Genomic DNA, 20459 nt, shown 5'->3' with positions numbered 1-20459 from the left:
AGCGTACGGTATGGACAAAAACAGAGTCACAAGCAATTCGTCTATAAAACACTACAGGTTTGCCAAATGTGCCCATAATCAGAATGCCCTTTCTTTCCTACCTTCCATTCATAATCCAGTTGTTTAATTGCTCTACAAACTTCTGCCATGATGTCACTTGGTCGACTTTGACTTCTAATTCCCAAGTGCCATTTTGCTTTCCTTACACCTTGGTGTTTGGATTTCTGTGGATTTAATTCATCGAGGGTGTGGCGTGCCCTTGGAGTTTCAGCCACCAAGAAGGGCACTCTCTCGGGGTGGGGCCGAGTCAAATGGTGGTCATCGAGAAAAGAGTCAGGCGGGCTTGTCGCCAAGTAAAAATCTTTGGCCTCGTTCATTATCCTCCTGTTATCTATGATGAGGTGGTAGGCAACTGCCAGCGGGTCCTGGTGATTTCTGCTGTAGAGGCAGCTGAGCACCTCCTCTTCGGAGCACTCGAATTTTTCACAGACCTCTTTCAAGGCTTCATCATCAATCATGGTTGAACTATATGACGGATCCTCAGGAAAGAGATACTTTGGAAGGTCCTGTTTAAACCATTCATGCTCCCTGAGAGAAAAAGGCAAGGCCAGGAGAAGGGATTTTTAGTAGAGATGAGACTGAAAGTAACAGTTGGGGAATTTAGGACATGAACTCATCCTCTCTGATAAAATGGTAATATGCAAATTAACCATCACTCTGCTACATAAGCCACGCCCACCAGCCAAGCCACGCCCACCAGCCAATCAGGGCGAGTATGCAAATAACCCCAATCCAAGATGGCTACAGCCACAGAGAGCAAGGTTTCCCAGGTAACAGAGCAAGCCAAGCTTTCCATAGCCGTTGCAGGCCTAAGCCTCCACTCAAGCTACAAAGTTTCAGTTATAGAAGGTAAACAAATTGAGACAAATGGCCGCAGAATGGAGCTTGAGAGAGCAGGCCAGGGTTGCTGGCGGCAACAGGGGAAGCAAAGCTTTCCGCACACCCTGGCCGGGCCCACCCGCTTAAGGCTACAAAGTTTCAATTGTAGAAGGTGAATTAACTGCCACAGAAAATGGCTGCCGCCCAGAGGGAGCAGCAGGCTTGGCTCCACTCCAGGCTACAAAGTTTCAATTGTAGAAGGAAAATAAATTCCAGATACCAGGGCCTCTGCTTGGGTCGCCAGGGGGCATGGCCAGCTTGCAAACCACCACAGGCCCCTCGCTCAGGCCGCCCCACGCCCCAAGGGAACCCCACCCTGATCCGGGACACCCTTCAGGGCAAACCAGCTGGCCCCCACCTGTGCACCAGGCCTCTATCCTATCTAATAAAAGAGTAATATACAGATTGATCATCACTGCAACACACAATATAGCTGCCCCCATGTGGTAAAAGATCCTGCCCTCATGTGGACACAAGATGGCCAGCAGGAGAGGGCAGTTAGGAGGCACCAGGCCTGCAAGGGAGGGCAGTTGGAGGTGATCAACCCTGCAGGGGAGGGCAGTTAGGGGTGACCAGGCCAGCAGAGGAGAGAAGCTGGGGGCAAACAGGCTGGCAGGGGAGCAGTTAAGCATCAACCAGGCTGGCAGCGGAGTGGTTAGGGGGTGATCAGGCTGGCAGGCAGAAGCGGTTAGGCGCAATCAGGAAGGCAGGCAGGCAAGCAGTTGGGAGCCAGCAGTCCTGGATTGTGAGAGGGATGTCTGACTGCCCGTTTAGGCCCGATCCTGTTGGGATCGGGCCTAAACGGGCAGTTGAACGGGATCGGGCCTAAACGGGCAGTCGGACATTCCTCGAGGGGTCCCAGATTGGAGAGGGTACAGGCTGGGCTGAGGGACAACCCCCCGCCGTGCACGAATTTCGTGCACCGGGCTTCTAGTTTATATATATTATACTGTAGTATCATTGTTTTTTAAACTGAGATTTTCCTCTTCTGGCTCACAGTTCATTGTATTTATCAAGGGAAATGCTGTGGCCTGCCTCTGGTTTTAAGAGGGAGAAAGCATTGCTGTAGTAACAGGAAAAGAAATGTGTATACTTTAGATTACATTTAAATTAGAAAAAAAATACATAAAATAAGAAAAAGCATCTCCCACTTAGTTTAAAATATAAACTTTAGAAAATGATTTGTCTTTTTCATCAGCCAGTGAAATCACACACTGACCTCTGTAGTCTCTTTCTGGCTGGTCTACAGACACGGAGTAAATGGGAAGGAATCAAGCTCTAAGTTCTACATGTGATCTTTCCTCCTCCTTCGTTGCCCTGAAGCGTCTTGTTTACTAATCCCCGATCTGCACCTCTTTCTTTCTTCCTTGTCCCTCCATCTCAGAGAAATGTGCTGTCTAGCCATTCATTATAAGACCAAAGAGAAATTCCCATAGGAGGGGGAGGAGGGGGAAACAGCGGTAGAAGAAACATAGTTTGCAGTGAATTTTAAGTCTTCATCAGAAAAGGCTCGCCCAATTTTGAGAAGTAGATTTGTCACCATCACCTTTGTCTTACTTAAACTATTAGGTTGAACCATAAGAAACTGGCAATATTGACGGATTTTGTGCCTACAAAATAGCAACCTCATATGTGATTCAATATCTACTACTACAAAAAGTATGTCATGGATTATACTAAAATATTCTCATTCCTTGAGATGAACAAAAGGAAAAAGTCTAATAATTCATGAGATCAGAACTCAAATAGCTACACATAAATGAACTACTAAAAAGTATTAATCCTAATAAGAATACTTAAAAGTCAAATATGAAGCATACTATAGAAAAATCTCAAAGAAGCACTACAAAAAGGACCCTCTCAAGGTCCTTTTATTTTTCATTAGCTATTTTTTAAATTTAAAGAGTAATATAATGTTCACTATTACAATTTCAAAACAAATAAAGATGCACAAGTAAAAAGTGAAAATCCTCCCTCCTTACCAATCTTACAGTATAGTGTGTATTTTTAAATAAAACAATAAATTAATGTGTCTATCCACTATTTTTTAACATAAAAACAGTACATACTGTCGTGCAACTTTTCCTTTCACTTAACTTACATCATTGACACTATTAGGCCTGATAATCTGCAAGTTGCTCTATTACCTGATATCTTTGATGGTGGCCCTCTTCATGGGATCCACCTGCAGCATATGTTTCAATAGGCTAATCACAGAAGGATTTAAATACTGAGGGGTATAAAAGATTCCATCACATATCTTCTTAAAAAGCGTTGGCACGTGGTCATCGTCAAATGGAAGGGTTCCGCATAACAAGGCATAGAGAATAACGCCACTGCTCCATATGTCTACCTCCGGACCCGCATACAATCTGCAACAGGAAATACCCCCTGGGTTAATAATCACTAGCAACTTAAGAGTCAGTCATTTAACCAAAAATGTTAAGTATGGCCTGGCTGGTGTGGCTCAGTGGTTGAGTGTCCACTTATGAACTGGGATATCACGGTTCGATTCCCAGTCAGGGCACATGCCGGGTTGTGGTCTCGATCCCCAGTGTGAGGCGTGCAGGAGGCAGCCTATCAGTGATTCTCATCACTGATGTTTCTCTCTCTCTCTCACCCTCTCCTTTCCTCTCTGAAATCAATAAAAATATTTTTTAAATGCTAAGTATGGGTAGTTCATAATTATTAGAATATAGTTTGTGTAATCAGTGTTGTATACTATATATTAAGATTTTGTACTAATTCTATCAGTACTTTCTTTGAAAACAAAAGTCAGAAATTTGTCTTTTATTTTATAGACTAGAGCTAAAATTCTGTTCTTACTACCTACTATGGCCCTCATGAGATTCAACCAATAGTCCCATACCTTGAGCAAGTACTATATCATCAGTGAATTTAAAACCACTGTTGTTTGGTTACAGAGGAGAGAGGAAATGATCTTTCATCAACTGAGAATCTTCTCTAGTGACAGACTCTACATCCAGTCTCCCCAGTAACCCAAGACCTTCTCAAGGTAAAGGGGCCTGAGACTGGAAGGAAGCCACGCTAACTGGCTCCCAGATTCTATTTGCAGCGCACTGTAGCTAGCTGGCCAGCCTAGCTGCAGACTGGCCAGGTACCCCTTGCAAAGTCTGGCTTCAGAGAAAGGATTTCTTTAAATTGGTCAAAGAAATTGTTGTACTGATCGATCAACACTGATTTTAACAAAATCTTTATTGTTGAAAGTATTACATATGTCCCCCTTTTCCCCCCATTGACCTCTCCTAGCTGTCCCTACCCCCAATCCCAGGCCTTCACCACCCTATTGTCTGTGTTCATGGGTTATGCATATATGCATACAAGTTCTTTGGTTGATCTCTTCCCACTATAAACACTGTTTTGAAAGTAAAAGTTTCCATTCATCCAGACCTTACTGAAAAACCTTATGCAAACTAGGAAAATTAGACTTTAGTCATGGCCCATTGTATATATGCATAATTACAATACTTTTATTTTTATTTATTTAACCCTGCCCCCAGTATCTAGATACTGAATTAGATAGCACAAATGAAATTTTTTAAAGAATTTTGGACACTAAGTTAATATAAAATGATAAAACTTGCTAAATCTAAAATTAGGATACTTCTGCCTTATTCATAGCCATGACTTTATAGAAATATAATTTCTCTGAACAGGTTAGACAAGTAAGCTGATGAAAATAGTAAGAAAGTACTACAATATTTCTGCATTGCAAATTAATCAGGATCTGAAACATTCAAACAAAGACAAGTAGTTTGAATAAAAGTTCTTAAACGTTAACTAATAGCCCGGCCAGCATGGCTCAGTGATTGAGTATCAACCTATGAACTAGGAGGTCACAGTTCGATTCCTGGTCAGGACACATGCCCGGGTTGCGGGCTCAATCCCCAGTGTGGCATGCAGGAGGCAGCCGGTCAATGATTCTTTCTCATCATTGATGTTTCTATCTCTCTCACTTCCTCTCTGAAATCAATAAAAATATATATTTTTTTAAAGTTAACTATAAAAACTAGTAAACAAAATCAACCTTCTGTTTTGAATTTCAGTGATACAGTGAAGAACAAATACTCTTTAAAAAAATTAAACTTCCCTGTCATCTAAACTATTCAAAAAGGTGCACCTTACAAAGATTCTCATTGTTTCAAACATGAATTTAGTAATTTGAGAGGTTAGCATCCTTACAGTATTGGTCTCTAAAAAACTTGTTTAATGAAAATTCAAAATAAATGAAGTCTGAAGATTTTATTAATACTTGAGTCCAATTCTCCAAGATACTTTATCATAAAACCTTAAGCTACTACAAAATACTATCTATTTGAAAAACTAAAGCTACACATTTCAATTTTATTCTTCATCTAAATCAGGGTGGGAAACATCGGCCCACAGACCTTACACGGCCCATGAAATCATTTGGGCTGGCCCTGCCAGGGCAACTGCAGGCGGGACTTGAAGTTCAATAATCTAGGAGCTTTTTTCATAGCAACATAAAGTTCTATTAAGTGAATCATAACTATCCAAATGGCCATTGGCAGAAAAACAGTTCCCCACCCCTGATCTAAGTAAACAGTAAGCCACTTCCAACTACTAGATATTTCTGTATTAACCAAGTTTTTAAGTTCTTACCTACCTTTAAAACTCACTAGTTTTAAACCTCCAATTTCTTCCACCAGGGAGTAAAAATATTAAGTACTCTCATCTAATTATTTTAATGTAACATTGACTTTGCATATCAACATTCTCCTCTATAAATGGAGGCCTTAATTACAATGTTTTATTCTTAAAACAGAACACTCTCTGGATAAGAAAAGAATAAGCCTTAAGTTGCGATCCTTTCACTAAATTAAACACTACAGGCACTACAGACTAACAAAATCTAGGAGAAAAAGACAATTACAGATGTACTGAGGGCAGGGAGCGTCAAATACTACCTTCCTGAAATTACTTCTGGTGCAGCATAGTTGGGTGAGCCACAACTTGTTCTTAAGAATTCACCATCTGACATCATGTTTGAAAGACCTGAAAATGCACAAAATCCACTACTCAAGATTTCCCAAGGATAAAAATAAAAGCAAAACTCCATTAAACAATACCATTGAGTTTGCATTAAAGTAATACATCATTTTATTCTTTACTCCAACAAAATCCTATAGTCTTTACTATTCCCAAATATTTTGCCACTATGCCCTAAAATTTATAATCTATTTCAACATTTAAAGTTAGTGTATTTTTTCAATTTAATGAGCATATATTAAGCTATTAGTCCCTGTGCTTACTAAAATAAACTTGGCATGTTTAAATTTTATTAGTACAGAAATTACTAGAAAAAAAATGTAGAACAGAGAAGAATTAAATTTGAAAGTTTCTCTTAATCCCTGTTCTGATTCTTTAATAAAATATAATAATTTTGAAAATCAAAGTTCCCTCAAAGTTTTACTACAAAAAGACCCCATATCTTCTCAAAAATGTATTCGATTCCTTTTTCTGTTAGATTTAACAATGGCAATGGTAATTTCTATAGGAAATAAAAGGAACTTTAATTCATTTTTGATAATTTGTTGAAATTTGTAATTTCAGGCTGAAATTACATTTTTCTCAAGTTGAAATTGTTTTTCTATCATTTAAAACACCTTACCTTTTTTTCCCTAAATAATTTTGTTCATATAGTTCATCTTCTGGCTTCCCAAGTTTGAATAACTCCATCCCAGTCTCCTACCTCTTGCTCCATAATTAATTAAAAGAATACACTGGAACTAGGTCACTAACTTCTCCTTCACACATAATGGATCCTTCAAACGATGCCTCTACTACCACTGTTTACCTACTGTCACAAAACTCCATTTTAAAGACAAAGCTAAGAAAAGAGAATTCCTAGATCTCTCCTCCTTTTTGCGTGCTCATGAACGAAATGGTGAAGATATACTCCTTTGGAATACTCAGTCTATGACATAAAAGTAAGAGTTATCTGAAGAATGCTGCCCATGTTCACTGAACGCGATGCACAGGTGAAACTGTAGACATCTCCTTACCAAAATCAGCGATCTTGGCATTCATGTGTGCATCCAGCAGCACGTTTTCCGGTTTCAGGTCTCTGTGGACCACCATGTGCCGGTGGCAATAGTCCACGCCAGAAAGGATTTGTTGGAACAGCCGTCGGCTTTCTTTTTCATCCAGCTAAGAAAAGTAGAGAGGCATCTTAAAGGTGTGTCTTTCAACAGAAATTAATTCTCCAATCTATAAAACTGTATGAATGCATGGACCGCACTTATAAGATACTTTTGAAATGCAGAGGACAGCTATGCAGCACAAACAACACTGCTAGGAGGGTCCCGGAACCCAAATCAGTGACTCAACTTTCTCTGTGACCACTTTCATGACTCCATTGTCATAGCTTGCTTTCCTTTATATCTCATGAGCTATTTCAGACAGTCAATTTCTGCCTAAAACTAGACATGTTTTCTCCTATAAATTCAAAACGTGTCATCTTTCATTCCTAACAAATATTTATTGAAAACCTCATGTACAGTTTAATGCTATGTAGCAAGAGAGGGACTAATACAGTTGAGAACATAGACAATAAAATAAATGAGTGATAGTGCTTTGAAGAAAAATAAAGCAGGATAAGGACACAGTTATGCTGTGGCGGGGATAGTGTTAGACTATATGAGGGAGTAACATTTAAAGCATTGTTAATGAATTACCAAGCAATCATCTCACTTTATGTCCGGAAATAAAAGACGTTTTCATTTTAACAAAAGAAAAACCTTTATTTTTATAAAATATAAAAGCATTTATCTTTAATTGACTTACTGAAAAGATTATCTTTTGCTGCAACTACATGTTTTTAAATATTCTTTTACCAGTAAAAATTCTCTTTCCATTTATCCATATTTTCTTATTTTTTTTTTCATAATTATTACTTTGACATGCTTGCTCTCAAGAAGGGGTATTTAACTAATAAGCTATTAATACTTAAGGTGAAGAACTCTAATATGCAATTCTCTAACACAGGGCACAAATTAGCATTCTAAAATTAGATTTTTTATACCTTAAATGGCATAGATAATCTGGGAGAAAAGATGAAATAATAGTATTTTTAGAAGCAAAATTAAAACTATCAAGTACGTCAGGATGGTGTGGCTCAGTCCTTGATTGCTGACCTATGAACCAGGAAGTCAGGGTTCGATTCCTGGTCAGGGTACATGCCCAGGTTTTTGGCTCAATCCCCATTGTGGGGCATACAGGAGACAGCTAATCAACGTTTCTCTCTCATCCATGTTTCCATCTCTCTATCCCTCTCCATTCCTCTCTCTAAAATCAATAAAAATATATATATATTTTTAAAAGTTATCAAAGTACTGTGAGATACCCTTCCTCTAAAAATAATGCTAATGAATTAGCAATCTAACACTTTTATTTCTAGAAGAAATGTAGGTTCATTTTTTTAAACAATCATATCAAATATACTAAATGAAAAAAGAATGTGTTGTAAATGTGAAAGAGAAGAAAACTTAATTAATTAAAATATAAGAGGTAAAATAACTAGATAGGCTACAAAAAATGAAGATTATACTATATTAATAATAAATACAGTACAAAGGGTGAAGGAGGGGAAATTTTCAAAGGAAGATTTAGAAAGTCAAAGCATATTTCCAGTCAAACATGGCAGCCTGAACCTTTGGCCTCCACTCCTCGAGGTATTACTGAAAGGACGTTTGCATATAAAGACAAAGAGAACCAGAGGAGAGGCAGCAGGAATCAAGAGGAGCCACCACGCTGGAGAGTGGATGGAAGTGAGAATGACTTCGCCAGCCAGAGGACGCTGAAACCCACGCCTATAGGGACGGAAGCCAGTAACAACTTGTCTGTGCAGAGAGCCCTGGAAAGGCTCAGAAATGGGGAGTCCTGGGAATTTTTGAAGGTAGAAGTGAGAGGTGGGCTAAAAAGAGAACAACTGGTTGGAGAAACAAGTTCTAAACTCCTCTGCTAGGGAGCAAGACCCATGATTTGCTTCCTAGCAAGGCTGACCCAGCTCTGTCCTCAAGGGCACCCAGGCAGGGCTGAGGCCCCAGAAGGAAAACCTGGGGATTGCGTGAAAGTCAACATACTGGCTAGTGTCACCTGCGGCCTCTTCCCTTTCAGCTTCCTGGCTGCTGAAAGCTTGCTGGCAGCTGAGCTGATGCCCAGGGAAACTGGAAGGTTTCTTCTGGAGCAACCATCTGATCCAAAGAGAGCTGTTTGTTGTTACTGACCTTTGGTGGCCCCAATAAAATGGTAAGTCCCTACCTAACCAACCTATGCGGAGGCCCACCCCATGAGCTCGGCCTTCCGTACCTCACTCTCAATGAGTACACAGCCAGTAAGGAAGGGCCCATGGACAAGAGACAAAGAAAGACCAATAAAGTGAGTTTTAAAAAACCAGGGAGCAGGGAACTGGAGCACAGATTGTCCAGAAACAATGCCGGGAACACAAGAAAAAAATTTAACTATTTGTCATCTTCAGATAAGAGTATTACATGTATGGAGAAAAAATAGGCTATTTATAGAAAAGAAAATTCCAGAAAACCAGGAAGACCCTTGAAATAGAAACGATGACAACTGAAATGTTAATCTGCAACAGATAAACACAGAAGAAAACTCGCATAATGTTAAGCAGACTGACAAAGAAATGGAAAAGCAAACAAGATGCCAACTCAACTTCCATATTTCCAGGCAGAAAAGGGGGGTGCGGGGAGATAGGGTGAAGAGAGAAGTGGAATGCCTCAAATTTACATGAACCATGTTAAGAAATGGCAAATGAAAATTAACCTGGTTAATGAGTTGAGTGTGATGAAAATAAACATATGCTATATACTAGCAGAACAAGTGAACGACATAAAGAACTTCAGATTGGGAGGGGAGAATGGATTCTCGGTGCTAGATATGGCTCCTATAGTAGAGACTTGAGCATGCCAATAACCTGGATGTGAGAAAAAGTGTGGGCAGGGGTCAGAGTTCAGTTTTTGTATCTGTAACTTAAGATACTATTCAAAATGTCTTCTAAAGTTCCTTCCAACTCTAAATTCTCTAAGTCTACTTAAGTCCTTCATGCAGCCTGTTCTTACTACTTCAGGTACATCAGATTTCAGAAACAGAGAAGTGAGTGCAGTTTAAATATGGCTAGGGCTCGCTAGCAAGGCCCAGATCTGTAAGTATTTAATAATATATTTTGTAAGGATTAGATAAATACTTTACGATATATATTAAAAGTATCAGTATCCCCCAAAGCATTGTCTGAGAATCATGAGTTCTGTGGTCTCATTCCAATTCTGTCATTAATAAGTCATGTGACCTTGAGCAAATACATAGACTGAGTCTCAGTTTCCACATCTGTGTAAGTAGGCTGAGAAAATCATCCTTAAGGTCCTTACTAGCTCTAAACACTGTCTGGTTCTGGACAAATGACTAAGGGAAATGGGTATTAAACAGACCTCTTAACAAAATTGCTTCCCACACAGTGTCCTGAAGCTGGTAAGGGGTAAGGAGAGTTACAAACAGGTACAGGATTAAATCAGAACTGCTTACCCTTCCATTTTTACAGATATAATCAAATAGCTCTCCTCCCGAGACATACTCCATCACCATGAAAATATCAGATGGTGTACTGATGACCTGGTACCTGGTGAGAGAAAACATTATCTACCAACATTAAAACATGTATATTCATTCATTCAATCAATACTTATTAAGCACCTATAATAGTCCAGGTACTGTGCTGGGAGCTGAGAAAACTGCAGGAAACGAAACTTCTCTGCCCTCCTGGGGTTCATGTCCTAGGAGCCAGGCGACAAACATTAACTAAATGAGCATTATCTCAGGTGGTGGGACCGGCTCTGAAGAGAAATAAAGCGAACGGAGGGGACCCTTTCTATGGAGTGTTCACGGAAGGCGTCTCTGAGAAAGCAATATTTGAGCAGAGCCTCATGGAGGTGAGGGATGAAGTGTGCCACCGTCTAGGAAGGGGGTGAACCAGGCAGAGGGAGCAGCAAGTGCAAAGGCCCCCCATGTGGAAGCCTGCCTGGCATGTTCAAGGACGGTGAGGAGGCTCGCAGGGCGAGCTGGGAGAGAGAAACAGGATGGAGTCACAGAGGTGAGTGGAAGCCCGAGGACACAGAACTTTACAAGCCAGGATGGAGCTTCGGCTTTTACTCTTAAGATGAAGGTTTCAAGCAAAGTGGTCATGTGATCTGGCCTAGTTACAGGTTCCCTGTGGCAGCAACGTGAAGAAGTGACCGTGCGCAGTAAAGATGGATGCAGGAGCTGCTGCAACAGACCATGAGCGAGATGAGATGAAGGGAGCTCAGCCCAGGCTGATGGCGATGAAGGAGCTGAGAAGGAAGCAATGGGATGGATGGGAGGAAGTGAGAGCGATGGGGAAGTGAAGGATGCCTCCAAAGCTCCTGCCGGGGGAACTGGGCATTCACTGAGATGGTGACAACTGAGGGAAGAGCACGTTTGGGAGAGTAATAGCGAGTTCTGTGTCAGCCGCGGGGAGTGTCACGTGCTTCTCGGACATCCACATGGCGATGGAGAGCAGTGGGCATGAGTCTGGGAGAGGCTTCAGAGCAGGAGGTGATGTGTAGGGGTCAGCAGCATATGGACAGTACTGAACACCAGGGCGCCTCATCAAATGAGAAGAGGTGAGAGGGAAACCAATTTGGAGTCAGCTAGTTCAGTACAAAAGTCTAAGCAGCTTTAACTTATAGCCTGTAGAATAAAGCTGAGCAGTAAATGACCTAAAACCCCTACAATTGGCAACTGTAAAAGAACGGTAACGTTACTGCCCTTTTGCAATAGTGGGTTCCTGATATTCTATTATCTGTCATTGGTTTTATCAGAAGTAAGCAGCATGGGGGGGAAACCCTATTTGCTGCATGTCTCTAGTGAGGCTGACACGTGGAAATTTGGGGGTTAAGAGTTTGGACTAGCAAATTATTTCACTGCTGGTCCTGCAGCAAATAGGGCCCTGAACATTCTATCCGAAGGACACTGATCCAGAAGACAAGAAAGAATGAGAAAGGTAACTGCTGATAAGCACAAGGGCAATACAGGAACACAGGCTTAAGTGACCTTGAATGAGGCTAGATTAATACCAGTACATGAACAGGAAGACACTTCAAACCCCTCCAGAACAGACCAAAGAAGTCAGTCATCTTTCTCGCTCAGCGTATTAATTAGGTTAACAACAATGATGAAAAAGTGACAGGAATATATTAGGAATATAAGCAGATCTTACAGTTTAATAATATGAGGATGCCTGAAAAGCTTGAGGTTCTGAATTTCTCTGCGGATTTTTCCTACCACATCAAGGCTTCGAATCTTCTGTCGATTGAGTATCTTCACAGCAACTTTATGCCCAGTCAATTCGTGTTTGCCAACTGTAGAGAAACCATTGTAACGGATTAGTGCCTGGCCTGATTAATTACACACTTACACATATTCTAAGAGCACTAATCTTAGCAGTCTCAGAAAATACTTGAGCAAATTTAACTTCCTTCCATTCTGCCTGACTTACCCGTGAATGTCTGTATGAGTGACTAAGTGGGAGAATACATAAGCGAATGATAACAGCGGTTCCTTCCAAGAAGGAAGGCTGGGAGGCTAGGGAAAGAGAAAGAAAAGAGACTTCCTTTTTGCACTTTTAAATTCTCTTCATTTGTTTTTCATTTTATTAAACTATCAGACATTCAAATTGAACGCTTTTCTTTGGGTGTACCGTTCTATAGGTTTTAACATGGGTAGAAAGTGGTGTAACCACCATCACAATCAGATACAGAACAGTTCGCCATCCCAAAGAACTCCCTCATGTTACAAACAAACTCCCCCTATCTGTAACCCCCGGAATCCTTTAAAATTTGGTTCATGAGCAGGCCATATCTATTTTTAAAAATAAGAAAAAAGTTAAGTTGCCCTAACCGGTTTGGCTCAGTGGATAGAGCGTCAGCCTGCGGACTGAAGGGTCCCAGGTTCGATTCCGGTCAAGGGCATGTACCTTGGTTGCGGGCACATCCCCAGTGGGGAGCGTGCAGGAGGCAGCTGATCGATGTTTCTCTCTCATCAATGTTTCTAACTCTCTCTCTTCCTCTCTCTAAAATCAATGAAACATATCCTCGGGTGAGGATTAAAAAACAAACAAACCCACGAGTGAGAACCGAACAGATCACGGGGTCCAATGGTTTTCTGCAAGCCGGCGTCCTTCCCACCAGGCTAACCCAGACGGCGAGTGAGGGGCTCCTCCACCCCCAAGCCCCGGCCATTGGGAGGCCAGGACAAGGGACGGGGTAGTCCTCCGTATTTTATAATTTTAAAGCTCGTTTGCTTAAGTATTTTAATTAGTAATATGAAAACCAAGGTCAGGTGATACAGATATTTCACAAGGGAGAAAAAAGCCCACCCGAGTTCAACTTCCATGCTGCCCGACCCTGTAACCTTCAAAAACCTGTACAGTGAAATCCTCCCAGCAATGAGCCGCTGTGCGACGGAGCGCAGCCACTGTCACCCAGAGGATTAGCACAGGATCAGGAGGTAAAATGCCATTTTAGAATGACCACAATGCAAAAGGAATCTCTAAATTTAACCACCCTTTATATAGCCCAACTAATCTCCAAACCATCCCTGGCTAAGGCAGGACAGCAGCTCCTGAAAGGTGGCACTGGATGTACTTCCACCAGAACCGCAGGAAAACACGCCTGAGCGGAGGGAGGAAGAAAACCCGACAGTCACAGCTGAAGTGAGCTCTCCAGCACATTCCTGTTTCTGGTACGGCTCTCAGGAAGGGGTTTCTTTCTGGACCTCGTTCACCGACACCTGCAGAAGGAATCTCACGTCTCAGCTACAGACTCCCCAGACCCCCCGCCCTGGCTGACCAGGAACCTGCCCCAGTAACTGCACAGCTGACACAGACTGGAAACGGGCACAACACTGGGAATACCGGCCGACTGAGAGCCGGAAAGGATGTTAAAGCAGAATCCACCTAAGTCTGACCCTATCACAAGTCAACCACTCTCTTCTCATATCACCCCCGGCTCAATGTAGTTTCAATCCCGAGTCATTTTAAGAAAACAACTGGGTTTATCCAAAAGCCCACACTTAATTTTCTGTCATTAAACAAGGCGCTGCAAGAGGAGATCCGAAGCATTCTCAAACGCGTTCCGTTGGCATCATGCAGTAAGCATCCACCGCATGCCAGCTAATGCCGCCAGGGAGAGTCCTCACCCAAAGCGACCTGGGCTCCTGGGACCGTCCTCGCCTCTGAAGACGACTGAAGTAACAGCAAGGTAAAAAAATAAAATAAAAATAAATTACAGTGGGGGGGAGGGGGATACACATGAAGATCACCCAAGAAATGGACGAATATTAACTATTTCAGAGCCATAGTTCAGAGAATGCAGAAGTTATGAAATAAGAGCAGAGCAAGACGACTCTTGCAACAGAAAAAACCATTTTGAAAGCAGTACGTTGTAACAGAAATGTGACAGAAACATTTATGTAACACACACCAGAAAATAAGAAAGAAATTAGCAATAATTAGAGGGACGGGACTAGGGAACCAAGTAAAATTCAACTCATGAGTAATTGGGGAGTATCATTGCACCTGTTAATTTAATTGGAAGCAAATCTTGGTTAAAAGCATTTTAAAATTAAGAGGGTGTTAATTTTCACATATGACATATGGACCGGAAATTTTGTCCATTAAGTCGAGGTCCTCGAAATCGCGGGTTTACTGTGTTCACATAGCACCAAGTCCCTGGCAGGGCTTCCGCCCACTCCCTGAAAGCGACAGGAACCCTGGATCGGTCACAGAAGAGCACAGAGGCAAAAAAAGCAGGTTCATCTGGCTTCAGTTCAAATGCGATTCTTTAAATGAACACTATTTTAAAAATATAAATCTAGTTAATATGAAAAGCAATTTAGGTATACAATTTACTAGCTCATATTCATGACGTCCCCACTTTGTACCCGGATATACTGACTCTCTCACCAACTCTGGACATGCCAGGTACTGCTACTATACCTTTTCCTGGATGAGAAAATGAATCCAGTCTACCAAAAACCTGCCTTATGTCAATTTCAATGTTTTAAGACAAGATGCCAAGAAGATATTTCATTTATTCTATCACATCAATTTAAAAGTCATCAAAAAAATTAGGGTATTATTAAGGACAAATGAAGAGCATAAAACTGTGGGCACATAAAATATAATGGCAGGTGTAGTGGGTTAAATAGTATTCCTCCTCCCCAAATTCAAGTCCACCTGGGACCTCAGAAAGTAATCTTACTGGGAAATAGAGTCTTTGCAGATGTAATTAGTGAACTCTAGATCTAGTGTCCGGTGTCCTTATAAGAGAAGGAGACCCAGAAAGAAACAACACACCGACACACACATACAGGTGGCGGCCATGTGAGCACCGAGGTAGCGATTGTAGTCTTGCTGCCGAGGAAGGCCAGCAGCCACCAGAAGCTGGAGGAGGCAAGGGATAGGACCCCCCACACCCGTCCACCCCCGCTTTGAAAAGGGCTGTGGCCCTCCTACCCCTTGCTTCTGGACTCCTGGCCTCCGGGACTGCGAGGAATACCTTACACCTTTGTTGTTTTAAGCTGCCCGGTTTGTGGCACTTTGTCACTACAGCCCTAGCAAACTGATACAGTAAGTTTATCAGTTTATAAGTCAATTTTCTAAAATGATATTCACCGATAACATGAACAAGCTAACAGAAGTAATCTCTTTTGAAAACAGGTTTTCTGAACTACTGCACATGCTTATGTTCTCTTAAATGGAGCACACTGAACATGACTAGGAACCAGGCAGACGGTCGGCGTGTGGGAACATCAGTCACTTCTGTGCCCTCACAGGGACATGCGTAGGAGTTACTTGGCCGGATAGGACTTTTTTCCCCCATCACCTTTTATCCCCTCTATGCCCTCTACCACCTCCCCACACTCACCACCCTGTTGTCCATGTCCATAAGCTCTCTCTCTCTTTTTTTTTTTTTTTGCTCAGTCCCTCCATCACCCTCAACACCCGCCAACCAGAGCTGTCTGCCTGCTCTCTATCTATGAGTCTGTCTCTATTTGGCTTGGTAGTTCAGTTTGTTCATTAGATTCCACATCTGAGTGAGATCATATGGTGCTTGTCTTCCTCTGACTGGCTTATTTCACTTAGCACAATGTTCTCCAGGTCCCTCCATGCTGTCCAAAGGATAGGCCTTCTTACTCCTAGACTGTATGTTCCAGCTCCTGAGGTTCTCTGCTTTTTGAAGTCCTGTCTCATCCTTCACAGACTATCAAGAGCCTGCCCTTACAGCCCCCTTCCAATGCTCTAATTAAGGGATTCTAATTTCCTATGGGCTAGAAAAAGGATAAAACTAAAATCAGCATAATAGATGTTATAAAGTATGTTCTGCAAAACACTAGGACTGGAGGCTCTCCACAGAAAAAGATTTCATATCTAGGAAGACTATTCTCCCTTTTCACAACTCACTCCGGGTAGCTCAGGTGGTTAGAGCATCATCTCGATACGCCAAGGTGGCAGGTTCAGTCTCTGGTCAGGGCACATGCAAGCAGCAGCCAATGAATGCACAAATACGTGGTACAACAAATCGATGTTTCTCTCCCCCTCCCGCCCTCTCTCTCTCTAAAATCAATAAATAAATCTTTTTTTTAAAATCAGATGTTCTCACATGATTAAAAAAAAAAAAAAGGAAACTCACTATGCATATTAACAATGCAAAGGCTCTGAAAAGCCCTATAGTAAAGAAACCTGTTAAAAATGTTTAACCTGGCATTTCCCAGTCTTAACTGGGCATAGGTTTTTTCCTTCCGAGGTTTTCAAATAATGTCCCAACACTCTAAAATATCTCCTCTATCAGAGAAGGCAGTGTCCCCACTAACCATCCTTTTCCTCCCAGCAAATCTTGGCAATTTAAGGCCATCAGATGATTACTTGTGTATTTTCCTTACACATAGGAACAAAATATTTGCCTTGAACCCAATTACCAAAATACTTCAATATTAGAAAGTCAGTAGCATAATACTTCTAAAACTATAGTGTCCTATGGCTTAGGAAACACACATGGTCATATTTAGCCTCACAAGAAACCTAATTTTCTCACAAGTAGTCTAAAGATTCTCCACTGACTAAGCTCAGTTGCTTAACTGCTGCTCCATAATCGATTAATGTCATAAATGGACCTTGTCAGGTATGCAGTACTAAGAGATGTCCCCCTTTTCCGAAGCTCAAAATTCTCCTCTTCAGACTCTGTTTTGCAGTAGTGCTAAGGTGTTGCTTTTGAACAAAATGGAAGACTTGCACACTACTCACAGCAAAGGTTACCAGAATTCGCTTCTTCCTCACAGAACAGATTAGTCAACTAAATATGAGCTAACAACCTGTTCTTGCTCTCTAAGGGAACTCTGTCTAACTGTGGAACATTGCAACAAATGCTCTTCTAATCAGGTATGTAATCCTGAAGTGAAACAGGATCATACTTTGAAAGAGAGGATTTTAAATAGGAAAGAGATCTCACTTCTAAAAATATTATCAAAAAATAAAAATCCTGGAGAGGGGTAAACTTTAAAAGCTATAGGTGGGAATTTGAGAAAGCTACCTTTATTTTTTTAATCCTCACCTAAGGATATGTTTATTGATTTGAGAGAGAGAGAGAGAGAGAGAGAGAGAGAGAGAGAGAGAGAAACACCGATGTGAGAAACATTGATTAGTTGCCTCCCATATGTGCCCCAACCTCGAACCTACAACCTTCTTGGTGTATGGATGATGTTCTAACCATCTGAGCCACCCAGCCAGAGTAAGAAAGCTACCTTTTAATAAAACACTTCAGACATCCCAAAAGGCATACCAAATATTCACGTCCCACCCACCAGTAGCTTAAGCAGTAAAACAGTACAACTGAAGTCCAGTATGACTCATCACAGATCTTTCTCCTTCCTCTCTCCCCAGAGATAACCACTATTTTGAATGTGGTGTTTGTCTTCCCCACAAGTATGAATCCATAGACAATATAGAAACAATGTCTTCCTATGCTTACCTTGCAAATGTAATGTTGTATAATCTTTTGAACACACAATACCTACAGCACACAATTCAAAAGTACGAAAGGATACACAGTGAAATGTCCCCTACTACCGAGTTCCCCTCCTCTGAACAACTAATGTAACAATTTCACGTGCATCTTTAAAGAGATACTTTATGCATAAGCAAATACTTGCCCTGCTTTTTATATATAAACTAGAGGTCCGGTGCATGAAATTCGTGCACGGAGGGGGGGTTCCCTCAGCTCAGCCTACACCCACTCCAATTGGGGATCCCTTGGGACAGGGATCAGGCCTCAACCAGCAGTCGGACATCCCTCTCGCAATCTGGGACCACTGGCTCCTAAGTGCTCATCTGCCTGCCAGCTGATCACCCCTAACTGCCCTCCCCTGCCGGCCTGATCACCCCTAACTGCCCTCCCCTGCCAGCCTGATCACCCCTAACTGCCCTCCCCTGCTGCCTGATCTCGCCCCCAATGGCCCTCCCCTGCTGGCCTGATCTCGCCCCCAACTGCCCTTCCCTGACGGCCTGGTTGCCCCCAACTGCCCTCCTCTGCTAGCCAATTTGGTTCTGATTGGTCAGTTTCTATGCCAGCATCAAAAACTCTGCCTCCTAGGCAGCCATTGGCTCCCCACAGCACCCACATTTGGTTCTGATTGGTCAGTGTCTATGTCTGTCAACGTCAGAAGCTCCACCTCCTAGGCAGCCATTGGTTCTTCACAGCACCTACATTTGGTTCGGATTGGTCGGGTCCTATGCCAGTCAGCGTCAAAAGCTCCGCCTCCTAGACAGCCATTGGTTCTTCACAGCACCCACATTTGGTTCTGATTGGTCAGTTTCTTTGCCAGTCAGCATCAAAAGCTCCACCTCCTAGACAGCCATTGGTTCTTCACAGCACCCACATTTGGTTCTGACTGGTCGTTTCCTATGCCAGTCATCATCTTCAGGCCTATCTCTGGGCCTGACCAGAGAGGCGGGGCTTAACAGCAGCCCCTGCCGAAGCTGGGAGAAAGAAAAGCCCGGCTGCTGGCGAATCTCAGAAAGAAAGAGGGAGAGAAAGAGAGAGGCAAGTACTGATCAACAGCTGCCGCTGAGGCTACGATCAGACCCTGCCTCTCTCTCTCTGGGTCTCAGCCCCCTGGGCAGTCAGTGCTGGGTCGCCCTGGCAACCCAGCGCTGATTGAAGGACTTTCGGGTTGGTCAGCCTCCAGTCGTGATCGGTCGTTACAACCCTGGCCTTTTATATATTAGACTAGAGGCCCAGTGCACAAATTCATGCATGGGTGGGGTCCGGCTGGCCAGCCCCAATGGAGTCAGGGGGGCTGATCAGGGGCAGGGCTGGCCGGGGGGAGGGGCCGTGGGAGGTTGGCCAGCCAGCCCCGCCCCCGATCAGGGCAGATGGCTGGACACAGTGGGCATCATAGGGACATAGCGACTGGTCGTTCCGGTCGTTCTGGTCGCTGGTTTTTTATACATATAGATGGTAGGTATATTATAAACATTGTTCTATCCCCTTATTTTTCCTCTTAAAACTACACCTTGAAAATTGTTCCCTAAATTGCATAAAGTCTCTTGTGTTTTTTTTTTTTCATGTTTGCAAGGCATATCACTGTATGGATAAACCATAACTTTTGTCCTATTAGAACTTACTTCCAATCTTTTGCATTTACAATCAATATGGCAATAAATAACTCATTATTTCACACACGAGTGCAACTATAGGATAGATTTCTAGAAGTTAATTTTAATTTTAAAATTTATATAAATAACATGAGTGTACATATTTCTGCTTCAGTGAGCTATCCTATATAATAAAGAGCTAATATGCAAATGGTCGTCATGCCCTCGCCGGGGCCAGGGGACCTGAGAACGGGACGGGGGACCTGAGGCCACGCCCCCCGCCCTGGGGCCAGGGGACCTGAGGCTGCGCCCCCAACCCGGTGGGGCTTGATGGGGTACCTGAGGCTGTGTCCTCCGCCCAGCGCTGGGCCGGGGGACCTAAGGCTGTGCCCCCCGCCCTGAGGGGCTTGATGGGGTTGGGACCGGCCGGGTCTGGATCTTGCGTGATTTTCAGGCACACACGGGTGGGCGGGGACTTGACTCTGGGTCCCATGGTGTGCCCCAGACTCTGAAAGGAGGGAGATTTTCATATATATTTTACTAATTTTCTTTCATCTCTGACACTTCTATTATAGAGAACAGGCAAATAGCAATATTAAAATATTTCCTCTAATTAATTCCCTTTTAATGTGCATGAATTGCATGCACCAGGCCACTTGTTCTTACATATTTGTGATTCATCCATGCTGATACATATAGCTCTAGTTCATAGATAAGATTTTTTACTTAAACAAATGTTTAAATAACTTCCACTATGATTCATTCACAAAGAGAACAGTCACCTATTAACCTG

General features: G+C 42.5%; 1 protein-coding gene across 2 annotated transcripts in view; it reads right to left on the bottom strand.

The window, feature by feature from the left end:
- Positions 1 to 20459, bottom strand: part of PRKAA1 (protein kinase AMP-activated catalytic subunit alpha 1) — a 30537-nt gene that overhangs the window by 6554 nt on the left and 3524 nt on the right. The window contains exons 2-7 of one of the 2 annotated variants that reach the window (XM_079787781.1): positions 12233 to 12374; positions 10522 to 10615; positions 6987 to 7131; positions 5889 to 5976; positions 3087 to 3311; positions 102 to 588 (exon numbers count right to left, since the gene is read on the bottom strand). In XM_079787781.1, coding sequence (XP_079643907.1) covers positions 102 to 588; positions 3087 to 3311; positions 5889 to 5976; positions 6987 to 7131; positions 10522 to 10615; positions 12233 to 12374 — 1181 coding nt within the window. Of the gene's footprint in view, positions 1 to 101; positions 589 to 3086; positions 3312 to 5888; positions 5977 to 6986; positions 7132 to 10521; positions 10616 to 12232; positions 12375 to 20459 lie in introns of those variants that run through there. The other variant, XM_079787782.1, reaches the window with a different exon arrangement.

The sequence above is a fragment of the Cnephaeus nilssonii genome, assembly GCF_951640355.1.
Source record: "Cnephaeus nilssonii genome assembly, chromosome: 2".
Taxonomy (NCBI): Eukaryota; Metazoa; Chordata; class Mammalia; order Chiroptera; family Vespertilionidae; genus Cnephaeus; species Cnephaeus nilssonii.
Note: the sequence above shows the minus strand (reverse complement) of the source record. Positions and strands in the feature narration are given on the sequence as shown.